Genomic DNA, 12,838 nt, shown 5'->3' on the forward strand with positions numbered 1-12,838 from the left:
TGGACCCCATCTTACAGAATCAATTCAGGTGGATTAAATACCCAAACATGAAAGGCAAAACTATAAAGCTTACAGAAGATAATATAATATTTCTATGATCTTGGGCTAGGACAAAAGTTCTTTTAAAACATGCAAAAATACCACCATAAAGATAAGAACTTTAGTCCTGTGAAAAAATAAGCCACAAACAAGAGGACAGTTAAAATTAGTAAAGAACTTATTCACCACATACCACAACTCTGGGATGGGGGTTGTGGGAATAGACAAAGAATTCCTCCCTACGTATGAAAAAGAGAGGGAGGGGATAACCTTACAGAAAAATTACATGAAAGGTAATTCATGAAAGTGAAAATCTTAACTGGTAAATAAAAAACAAACAAACAAAAACAAAACCAGGTACTTAACCTCATTGGCAAGGAGAAAAATGTAAATTAAAACTATGACATATCTTTATAAACTGATGCCTTTTCGTAAAATTTAAGAGTGTATCAGTACAAAATAGTGGTAAATATGTGATACAATAGGAACTCCTATACCCTATGGGTGGAAGTATAAATTACTTTGGAAATGATTTTACACTATCTAATAAAATTGAAGATAGGTATATCCTATGATCCAGCTAACCTACTTCTAGGTATACACCCTAAAGAAATTCATACTCATATAAACCAGAATGTAAGAAATGTTCTTAAAAGTGTGGTCTGTAATAGCCCTAAACTCAAAACATAACAAAACAAAAAATTAATTGTCTATTAATAGTAAAATGGATAAATAAGTATATTTATACAATGGAATGAAAGCGAGTGAACTGTACAAATACATGCTATAAAGTAGATTAATTTCACAAAAAATCTATTACTAAAAGAAAACAAATGCAGACAAATATGTGACACCTTAATCAATAAAGAAATTTAAAAAAATAAATAAAGTCAATGCTACATAAAAAAAAAAAGAAAGAAAACAAATGCAATTCAAAAAAAGGGAAGAGTAAATCATACTGCTTTGATTGTATATTGTTTTTGGAATACATACATAGATAGTAAAACTTCAGAGAAGGTAATGAAATGATTATCATAAGCCAGGAGAGTAATTACTTCCCACAGGAGGAAAAAGGATAACGATCTAGAAGGGGACAGACAGTTACTTTCTGGATGGTTCCAGAAATATATGTCACATACTTTTCTCAATGTGTTATACTTTACATTGCTTTTTAAAAGAATGGATGGTAAGAATAAACACCACTCCATAGATAAACATGGCTAGAGAAAAATCCGTTCATAACCAAGAACCTTAAAGAAGGTTCAGGCTGCCAGGCAACCATGTTATTTTTCCTTAGTCCATCTGCCTGCTTACTCTCCTAGAAGAAATTATACCTTTCTGTTATTAAACCTCCAACATCTCCTGTCCGATCCTCACCTTCAGTATATGGTTGTTTCCTACCTCACTGGGAAGTATGGAAGTAAAGAACACTTCTACACATTTGCCACCATAAATACCCATCTATCAGGATTTTGTACCCACATATTTTACCTTTCCTTAGCTCAGTTCTCTAAGGCCAATCCACATATATGTGCACCCTTCTTCCTTTCTCAGAGACATTACAGCCACTCTCCCACTGTCACCTACATCATCAATTTCTTTCAGCAAACATGCTGTTATTTCTTGACCCAAACTCCCCCACCAGCTACTGCCCCATTTCTTTGTCCCCTTTGTAGTTAATTTCCTTAAAAAAGTTATCTATCTGTAGTTACTGTCTCCAATCCCTCTCCTCCCATTTCCGCTTAAACCCACCAAAATCAGGTTTTGGCCTGACCACTGTCAAAACTGCTCATTAAGATAATCATAACTGCCGAAACCAGTTTGGCTCAGTGGATAGAGCGTCGGCCTGCGGACTGAAAGGTCCCAGGTTCGATTCTGGTCAAGGGCATGTACCTCGGTTGCGGGCACATCCCCAGTAGGGGGTGTGCAGGAGGCAGCTGGTCGATGGTTCTCTCTCATTGATGTTTCTAACTCTCTATCTCTCTCTCTTCCTCTCTGTAAAAATTCAATAAAATATATATATTTTTTAAAAAAGATAATCATAACCTCTAATGATCAACTGTCACTCTCATGTTCCTTATCTGTCATGAACATTTGACAATGTGACACAGGTTATCACTTCTTGCTCTTTGACAGATCTGCATCACTTGGTTTCTGGTAAACCATTCTCTTCTGCTTTTCCCCTCATATAACTGGTCACTCGTTTTCAATTTCCATTGCTGATCTCGATTTTTTTTTAAAATATGGAACGCTTCATAAATTTGCGTGTCATCCTTGAGCAGGGTCATGCTAATCTTCGCTGTAACATTCCAATTTTAGTATATATGCTGCCAAAGCGAGCACCTCATCTCGCTTTTTAATTAATGTTGGGATAGCCCAGTGGTTCTCAACCTTCCTAATGCCGCGACCCTTTAATACAGTTCCTCATGTTGTGGTGACCCCCAACCATAAAATTATTTTTGTTGCTACTTCAAAACTGTAATTTTGCTACTGTTATGAATCGTAATGTAAATATCTGATGGTCTTAGGCAACCCTGCTAGTGGTTCTCAACCTGTAGGTCGCGACCCACAAGTTGAGTACCGCTGCTGTAGAGCCTAAGACCATTGGAAAACACAGATATTTACATTACGATTCATTAACAGTAGCAAAATTACAGTTATGAAGTAGCAACGAAAATAATTTTATGGTTTGGGGGTCACCACTACATGAGGAACTGTATTAAAGGGTCGCGGCATTAGAAAGGTTGAGAACCACTGGGATAGCCCAATATATGTTTGGTATTTTTCTGTCAATCTAATACTCATTCTCTTGGCAATCTCATCTACTCTCATGATTTAAATACATCTTTATACCAATATTTTCAGTTCAGACACCTCTCCTAAACTCCAGACTCATTTATAATTTCTAGTAGACATCTGAAACTCCATGTCCAAAACTATTTTGTACATTTTTCCCCAAAACCTGCTCCACCATTTATTAACCACCTTTATTTCTCTTTAGGGTAATCTCATCCTTCCTGTTGCTAAGACCAAAAAATCTGGAGTCATCCTTGTTTCCTCTCCCAACATCAGTTAATCCAGTGTATTCCATCTGCTAAATATAACCAGAATTTAAGATTTTTTCACCTCCTCAACTGCTACCCCATAGTTCAAGCCACATTCATATCTCACGTGGATTACTACAGGAGCCTCCTACCTGGTCTCTCTGCTTATACCCTTGAACCCTCTACACGCTATTCTTAACAAAGCAGCAGGAAGACCCTTTTAAGGTTTAATTTGGATCTCATCTTTCCTGTTTCAAATTCTTCAGTGGTTACTCATCTTACTCAGAGGAAAAGCCAACTATTTCTGGTCAATGAACAACTTTTATTTAATCTTCACTGTGTGATAACAGTGCAGTGCATTTTTATAAATGTCTCTTTCTTTCAACATATGCTTTTTCCTATGTTTTGTTGTTAAATTTTGTATTTTTCATAAAATAATAGTTATTATAAATGGGAGGTTTTTAAAACATTTTATTACTTAAAAAATAAAAATCTGGCAGAACTAAGTTTTAATGACTTTTTCTCTGTTTCTCATTTCTACTCTCTATACATTTTCTTTGCTGAATTAAAAAACAGAACATTTGTACTGGTATATTAAATTGAAAAGTCTGGGAACTGCTAGCCAAAAGGATCTAACAAGCACACACCTGCACTGAAAGCCCACTAAAGCATAGGTAGGAGAAGCTATGTTGGTTAGAGTATTAGACCCACACCCCTCTCCAGCTCTGTCAGTACTGGCTGTGTGACATTAGTTTTTTGCCTCTCTGACCCTCCAGTTCTTCATCTATAATATCCACTATAGTATCCATTTCATAGAAATGTGAAAATTAAATGAGATGATACATTTAAAACATAATGACACCCAATAGCTACCTATGTGTTTAGTTAATGCAGTGTTAATGCAATGGTGTATGGTGGGAGAGAGAGTGGGAAGGAGGTCAGTGGGAGCAGGCCACCCTAGCACAGAGAAGGATTTTATCCACTGATGTTTAGAACTACTAGCACATGATGGTAATAAAAAGCATTTGGTAAGGTTCAGTATTGCTTTTAAGTTCTCTGCAGACAATGTACCCTACTTGCCTTCATGAGGATATACCACAGCAAAAAGAACATCTCCCACATCCACTCATTCATTATTAACTGAGGGTTAGGCACAGTGTATGGCAAGGACTCAAAAGGTAGTATTAAGAGTATGGTCACCATGTACTCTTAAACAAACTAAGGGTAATGATTTAGAAAATAAAAATATTCACCTTTTTTGAATTTATGTATAGGGAGTTTCTTAAGTTGATCTTTATGAAGTCTGTTTCTTCTAGCTCTATGTCTATCCTGGAAAAATTTTGTGATCTAAAAATAAAAGGGAAGACAAGGCATCAGATATTAAACATGCAAATAGAAAATGGCCATTAAAATAACAAATATCTTTTAAGTTTCTGGATAGCTGCTGAAAGTAAATTCAATTTACTTAAATCCTAATGGCAATATTAATTAAAGCATTAAACTATATTAGTGATTAATTACCCCATTAAATTGTCCTTTGAATTTTTATTCATTGATCTAAATTATCTTTAATTTACTCTGACAAAAACATTATAAATAACATATGTTTGTTTGAAAAAATATAAATGGTAAACTATAGGTTACAAAGAAGATCAAAAAAATGGGAGGGTTGAAATTCCTATAATTATAAACTAAAAAATTTTTCAAAAATACATTTGTTAGTAATTACACTTTCAGTCCTAGGAGAAAAATACAGAACACCCCTATTACAAATATTCAGAAATGCTAGCTAACATACAAAGATTTTTAACTATAAATTAATATGCTTGCAAGAATAAAAAAAAAGTTCACAGGGCTAGAACCAAATGCCAAAAGCAACATCCATAAAAGAAAATTTTGACAAATTTAACTACATCAATGTGAAGGACTTCCGTCCTCAACACTGTTAAAAGATAAAAGACAAGACAGACTGGGGGAAAATATTTTCAAACTGTATATCTGACAAGGGATTTGTATCCAGAATATAAAAAGAACTCAAAACTCAATAAGAAAACAAGCAACCCAATAAAAATAAAATGAGCACAATATTTGAATAAACACTTCACCATAGAAGATTTAAAGATGGCATATAATCACTTGAAGAGATGCTCAACAAATTACTCAATAGGAAACTAAAATTCAAATCACAAATACCACTATGCACCTATTAGAATGACTAAAATTAGACTGACTATACCAAGTATTGGCAAGGAAGCAGAGAAACTCGCACTCTGGTACACTAATGGTGGAACTGTAAAATGGCATCACCACGTTGAAAATAGTTTGGTGATTTTTCATAAATTTAAACATACATTTACCATTTGACCCAATCATCCCATTCCTAATTATATACACCCAAATAGCATATATCCACATGACAATTTGAATACAAAAGTCCATGTCCAAATGTTCATGTCAGCTTTATTTGTAAGAGCCAAAAATTATGAACAACCCAAATATCCATCAATAGGTAAATGGATAAACAAAATTGTAGTATATCCATACAATGGAAGATAACTCAGCTATAAAAAGAAATGAATAATCAATGTATTTAATAACATATATGAATCTCACAATAATTCTGAAAGAATGCAGACACAAAAGATTACATCATTTATTATTCCATGTATATAAAATTGTAGAAAATCTATAGTGACCAAAAGCAGATCTGTAGTTGACTAAGGTTGGAGGTGAGTAGGACATGAAATTGGAAGATGTTACAGGGAGGGATTACAAAGGAGCATGAAAAAACTTTTTGAACTGATCAATAAATATTGCTAGTGGTGGTGGCTTCACAGATATACATATGTCAACACTTGCCAAATCATAAATTTAAATATGTGAGGTTTATTATATGTCAATCATACATCAGTAATTGTTTTTAAAAAAATTAACAGTGACCACGAAGACTATAATGCAGGGGTCCTCAAACTTTTTAAATAGGAGGCCAGTTCACTGTCCCTCAGACCGTTGGAGGGGCAGACTACAGTTTAAAAAAGAACTATGAACAAATTCCTATGCACTCTGCACATATCTTATTTTGAAGTAAAAAAACAAAACGGCAAAAACACCCACATGTGGCCCGTGGGCCGTAGTTTGAGGACACCTGCTATAATGTAAGCTTTCAAACCAGTAGCAAAAACAGAGAGATGAGAGAGAGAGAGAGAGAGAATGAGAATAAATAAAAGTTGGGTAATCCAAATTTACAGAGAAGAAAAAAAAAAAAAAAAAGAAAAATTAAACAATAGAAATTAGTCCAATAATATATATGATTATATATTATTCATTCATAAAAATGTAAATGGTTAAGTTAACCAGTGTTTTAAAAGAGTGCATCATAGTGTTTAAAGAAAAAGTAACAACCATATCTATTAACTCATTAAGACAAAAATAAAGGTAGAGATTAAAGTTGGCAGCAGAGTAAGTGAATATAGCACAGACATGCTCCCTGGAACACACTGGAATTACAACTAAAATACAGGAAAACTTCCTGAATAATCAATGGAAGACTCACAGGAGAAAAAACTGATACCTGAGGACCAAAAGTGGAGACCACATAGAGACTGGTTGGAAGGCCAAAGGGGCAAAAAAGTCTGGCCAGGCACCTACAGACAGTAACTGAAGTCCCAGAGAGAGAGATCTCAGCTGTGGGGGCTTGCCACTGAGAACTCTGGGATCTAATCCCCAAGCTAGGCACCCAAGCAGAGAGTAACACAGCTGAGAAGGGTACCCACATAACATCTGGCTATGAAAAGCAATGGGTTGCTGTCTACCAAGGAGTGACAGATGAAAATTCAGACACCCTCTTAAAGGGCCAATGCACAAAGTTCCCTGTGGAGCCACCCACCTTGTGCTCTGGCAGAGGGGGAACAGAGTGGATTAGAGCAGTGTGAGCAGAAGCCAGACACCCCAGTTTCCTGTGCTAAGTCATTCCCTCATGCAGCAGAGGATATCTTTCCCATAAAGACATTTGCCTTGCCTGGGGGAAAGACAGTTGACCCACCCTATTGTAAAACACCTTGCCCTGAAACCAATTAACCCTTTGCACTCGCTTGCTTTTTTCTCGATTCCTTTATTCTACTCGGGATTTCATTTTTTAAATACCCCAGATTTTACAAAGCGCGGCAGTAGAATAAAAAATGGAGTTTCTTTTCATACAAACTTATTTATTTAATGTAAGAAAAGCCCAGATAAAGGAGGAGGGATGGAGGGAAGGAAGGGATGGGCTACCGATGCTAACCGTGTCGAGTCACACTCGCCATCCAAGTGCAAAAGGTTAAGAGACTAAAACTAACAATTAGCCTCCAGGCAGAAGCAACTGCCCCATCCTGTTGAAAAAAACTCCCACCACATCTGAGGATGATTGCATGGGGGCAATTCAAGATGGAATCCTATCAGTTTGTAGGCAGAGTGGGTCTCTGGGGAATTTTATTCCTTGCCTGATCTAATTAGTCAGAAACAGCATTTTGACAAGGTCCTGCACTGGAGATTGAGAGGCATAAGGAGCTACCTAATACATAGTCACAAACACAAACAGGCAGCCAAAATGAGGAGACAGAGAAACAACCTCCAAATGAAAGAACAAGAGAATTCGCTAGAAGAGATAAATGAAGCAGAGATAAGAAATTTATCTGAAACAGAGTTCAGAGTAATGATGGTAAAGATGCTCAAAAGCATAAAAAAAAGATATATTAACTATGAAAAAAGAAGAGTCAGACATAAAGAATGACATAACACAAATAAAGAACACATTGGAGGTAATATACAACAGATTAGGGCAGTGATGGCGAACCTATGACACGCATAGCCATTTCTGATGACACGCGGCCGCATCGAGGATGAAACATTTGCTGCTCCTGAGGATGAAACATTTGCGAAATAATGTTTTTTCCTCAAAGTGACACACTACCTGAGTTATGCTTAGTTTTTTGGCGAAGTTTGACACACCAAGCTCAAAAGGTTTCCCATCACTGGATTAGGGGAAGCTAAGGATCGAATCAGTGAATTAGAAGACAAGGTTGAAAAAAATCACTCAATCAGAGAACCAAAAAGAAAAACAATTAAAAAACAGAAGGACAGCTTAAGGGACCTGTGGGACAATGTGAAAATATTAGAATAGCAAGTGTGCCAGAAGAGGGAGAAAGGGAGAAAAGGCGAGAGAACGTGTTTGAAAAAATAATGGCAGAAAACTTCCCTACCCCAGAGAAGAAAAAAGTCACACAGTTCAGGAGGCACAGAGAACCCCTAGCAAGAAGAACGCAAGCAGACCCACGCCCAGACACATCATAATTAAAATGCCCAAAGTTAAAGACAAAGGGAGAATCTTAAAGGCGGCAAGAGAAAAGCAAACTGTTACCCACAAAGGAGCTCCCATAAGGCTGACACCTGATTTCTCATCAGACATTCTACAGGCCAGCAGGGAAGGGCATAAAGTACTCAGGTAATGGAAAGCAAGGATCTGAGAGCAAGATTACTATATCAAGCAAGGCTATCATTCAAAATAGACGGTCAAATAAAAAGCTTTCCAGACCAAAAAAAAAAAAAAAAAGGAGGCTAAAGGAGTACATCACCAGCAAGCGAGCATTACAAGAAATGCTAAAGAGACTACTGTAATGAGAAGGAAAAAAAAAGAGAAACCTAGGCATACAGAATTAAAATCTCAATAATACATAAGTACCTGTCAATAATAACCCTAAATGTAAATGGATTAATGCTCCAATCAAAAGGCAGAGTAGCTGAATGGATACAAAAACATGACCCAACTATATGCTGTTTACAAGAGACCTACCTCACAACTAAAGATTCACACAGGATGAGAGTGAAGGGATGGGAAAAAAATTTCCATGCAAATGAAAAAGAAAAAAAAGCTGGAGTAGCAATACTCATATCTGACAAAACAGATTTCAAAATGAAGGCCATCACAAGAGACAGGTCACTACATAATAATAAAGGAATCAATTCGACAAGAGGATATAACTGTGGTAAACATATATGCACCCATTATAGGTGCACCTAAATAAATAAACTTTTAGAGGACTTTAAGGGAGAGATAGACAACAATACAGTCATAGTAGGGGACTTTAACATCCTGCTGACTTCACTGGACAGATCTTCCAGACAAAAAACTAATAAGGAAACAGTGACTCTAAAGTCCACACTAGATCAGATGGATTTAATTGACATTTATAGAACACTAGAGGCCCAGTGCATGATTTAATCATGCACCTGGTGCACCAGCTGGCTGTCTGTCCGCTGGTGCCCCAGGCCTTCCGAAAGCCTCCGGCGCGGCGGAGGCTTTCGAAAGGCCTTGTGCCGGCGCAGACAGACAGACAGCTCCCCCGCTTTGGCTTTTGATCGCGGGGGAGCCGGCTGTCTGTCTGTCCGCTGGTGCCCCAGGCCATCCGAAAGCCTCCGGCGCGGCGGAGGCTTTCGAAAGGCCTTGTGCCGGCGCAGACAGACAGACAGCTCCCCCGCTTTGGCTTTTGATCGCGGGGGAGCCGGCTGTCTGTCTGTCCGCTGGTGCCCCAGGCCTTCCGAAAGCCTCAGGCCTTGTGCTGGCGCAGACAGACAGACAGCTCCCCCGCTTTGGCTTTTGATCGCGGGGGAGCCGGCTGTCTGTCTGTCCGCTGGTGCCCCAGGCCATCCGAAAGCCTCCGGCGCGGCGGAGGCTTTCGAAAGGCCTTGTGCCGGCGCAGACAGACAGACAGCTCCCCCGCTTTGGCTTTTGATCGCGGGGGAGCCGGCTGGCTGTCTGTCCGCCGGTGCACCAGGCCTTCCGAAAGCCTCCGGCGCAACCATGACACAGACGCTGAGCTCGCGGCGCCACTGGCGCCGCGAGCTCAGCGTCCTGCTGGCCCAATCAGCTACCCCGGCCACCCTGAGTCCCGCCCCCTGCACCTCCTGCTGGCCCAATCGTGGGCGTAGCGGAGTGATGGTAATTTACATATTACCATTTTATTATGTAGGATTTTACCCCAAAGCAACAGAATATGCATTCTTCTCAAGTGCACAATAGATCATTCACAAAGAAACCCCACATGTTAAGACACAAACAAGTCTCTTCAAGTTCAAGAAGATTGAAATCAAATCACAGTGGAATGAAATTAGAAATCAACTATAGTAAAAATACCCCCAAACATTCAAACACAGGAGGCTAAGTAGCATGTTATTAAACAATCAATGGGCTACCAACAAGATCAAAAAAGAAATAAAAAATTTCCTGGAAACCAATGAAAATGAACACACAACAACCCAAATTCTCTGGGACACAGCAATAGCAGTCCTAAGAAAGTTCATAGCACTACAGGCCTACTTTAAAAAAAAAAAAAAATCAGCAATAAACTATTTAACCCTACAACTTAAAGGACTAGAAAGAGAACAACAAGAAAAATCCAAAGTAAGTAGAAGGAAGGAAAGAATAAGGATTAGAGCAGAAATAAATAACATAGAGACTAAAAAAAATCAATGAAACCAAGAGCTGGTTCTTTGAAAGGATAAACAAAACTGATAAACCAATAGCCAGACTCATCAAGAAACAAAGAGATAGGACCCAAATAAATAAAAATAATGGTAAAAAAACAAAGGAATAGACCATAATAATACTAAGCAAAGGAAAAGATGGTGTATATATAATTTAAGACAAAAATCATTAGGAGACAGTCATGACAAGGATAAAAAGGACATTTCATCTTGAAAATGACAAAATTAAAAGAGATATATACAAATTCACGAGCTCAGTAATTTATAGCTTAAGCAGACAAAAAATTTAGACTACAGACCTACGCTGCCCAATATGGTAGCCAATGGCATATGTGGCTCTGAGCATTTGAAATGTAACTGTCTCAACTGAGATTTGCTATAAAAGTATAAAATACACACCAGATTGCAAAGACTATATTAATAAAAATTTTTAAAACAGATTTTATAATTATTTCTATTAACTGAATGGTGAAATACATTTTAGCTTTATTAGACTAAATATAGAATTTAAATTAATCTCACCTATTTCTTTTAATCTTTTTTAATTTGGCATTTAAATTATATTAATGACTTGGGGTGGTGATCACACAATACAATATACAGATAATATATTATATTATAGAATTGTACACCTGAAAACAATAATTATTTTAACCAATGTCACTCCAATAAATTCAATAAAAAAGTAAGGATAAATAAGTAAATAATAAATTCCAGCTCCATCACTGTGTAACCACAGGTAAGGTACTTAATCCCTTTGAAGCTCAGTTCCTCACCTGTAAATTGAGGATAATAATTCATACTTATTGGGATCATAATAAAGACAAAATGAGATAGTATATGGCCCTGACTGGGTGGGTCAGTGGGATGGAGTGTCACCCCATACACCAAAAGGTTGCAGGTTCGATTCTGGGTCAGGGCACATACCTATGTTGCAGGTTCCATCCGGTAGGGGTGAGTATGGGAGGAACTGATCAATCTCTCTCTCTCTCTCTCTCTCTCTCTCTCTCTCTCTCTCTCTCTCAAATTGATAAAAACATATCCCTGGGTGAGGATTAAAAAATAAAATAATGAGATAACATATGCATGTTATTGGTTATATAAAATATACAATAAGTGTTCGTTTTCTGCCAAATAAATAAATAAATAAAATTATAACAAATGTGACTCACAATATTGTTCTATTGCCCACCACTGCTTTAGAAAATAGAAGAGTGCAAAAAACTATAGACAATTGTGATGACTATATGATTCTGTGAATTTACGAAAAATCATTGAACTGTGCACTTTAAGTGGGTCAATTTTATGTTATACTAATGGCCCGGTGCACGAAATTCGTGCATGGGGGCACGGGAGGGTGTCCCTCAGCCTGGCCTGCACCCTCTCCAATCTGGGACCCCTCAGGGGATGTCCCACTGCCAGCAGTCGGACATCCTTCTCACAATCCGGGACCGCTGGCTCCTAACGACTCACCTGCCTGCCTGCCTGCCTGCCTGATCGCCCCTAACCACTCTACCTGCCAGCCTGATTGTCCCCAACTGCCCTCCCCTGCTGGCCTGATCGCCCCCAACTGCCCTCCCCTGCTGGCCTAAACCGGCAGTCGTACATCCCCCGAGGCATTCCAGATTGGAGAGGATGCAGGTTGGGCTGAGGGACACCCCCCCACCCCCCGCCCAGTGCACGAATTTCATGGACCGGGCCTCTACTATTTCAATAAAGCTGTTTTAAACATAGTGAAAAAAAGATGACAAAACAAATGCACAAGCTCAAACAAAATAACATATACGAACTTTGCATACTACAATTATTTTTACACACACGGGGAATGTTTATAAGATATAACCAAAAGCAAGTATTTTTCTTTAATTGTTTTTAATTTTTAGAGAGAGGAGAAGGGAGAGGGAAACAGAGAAATATCAATCCAAGAGCAAAACATCTATCAGGTGTCTGCTGCATGCCCCACTGGGGATCAAGCCTACAACCTGCACATACCAAATAATCCATAACATACAATGTTTTCTGACCACAATGCAACTGAATTAGAAATCAGTCGGGGAAGGGGTGGAGTTACGGGAATAAATATGTACTTTGAACATTTAAAATAGTTCATAAGTCACAGAAGACATCATAGAAATCAGCATGCCTCTTCACCACTGTATTATAAATAACTTGAGAAATAATATGATGAACTGGCATATGGAGACAAGTGGAGTACCTAACTCAGTGGAGAAAGAGAC

At 38.0% G+C, this 12,838-nt stretch overlaps 2 protein-coding genes across 4 annotated transcripts in view; one reads left to right on the top strand and one right to left on the bottom strand.

Moving 5' to 3' along the window:
* Positions 1-12,838, top strand: part of PFN2 (profilin 2) — a 67,837-nt gene that overhangs the window by 41,174 nt on the left and 13,825 nt on the right. The gene's annotated exons all lie outside the window — the stretch shown is intronic.
* RNF13 (ring finger protein 13) overlaps positions 1-12,838 on the bottom strand; it is a 180,962-nt gene that overhangs the window by 31,668 nt on the left and 136,456 nt on the right. For all 3 annotated transcript variants that reach the window (XR_013813151.1, XM_079764178.1, XM_079764177.1), the window contains one exon: positions 4,337-4,430. Coding sequence is in view for 2 of the 3 variants with exons in the window: in XM_079764178.1 (XP_079620304.1) it covers positions 4,337-4,430 (94 nt within the window). In the remaining variant the exon portion in view is untranslated. The remainder of the gene's footprint in view (positions 1-4,336; positions 4,431-12,838) is intronic.

The sequence above is a fragment of the Cnephaeus nilssonii genome, assembly GCF_951640355.1.
Source record: "Cnephaeus nilssonii genome assembly, chromosome: 3".
Taxonomy (NCBI): Eukaryota; Metazoa; Chordata; class Mammalia; order Chiroptera; family Vespertilionidae; genus Cnephaeus; species Cnephaeus nilssonii.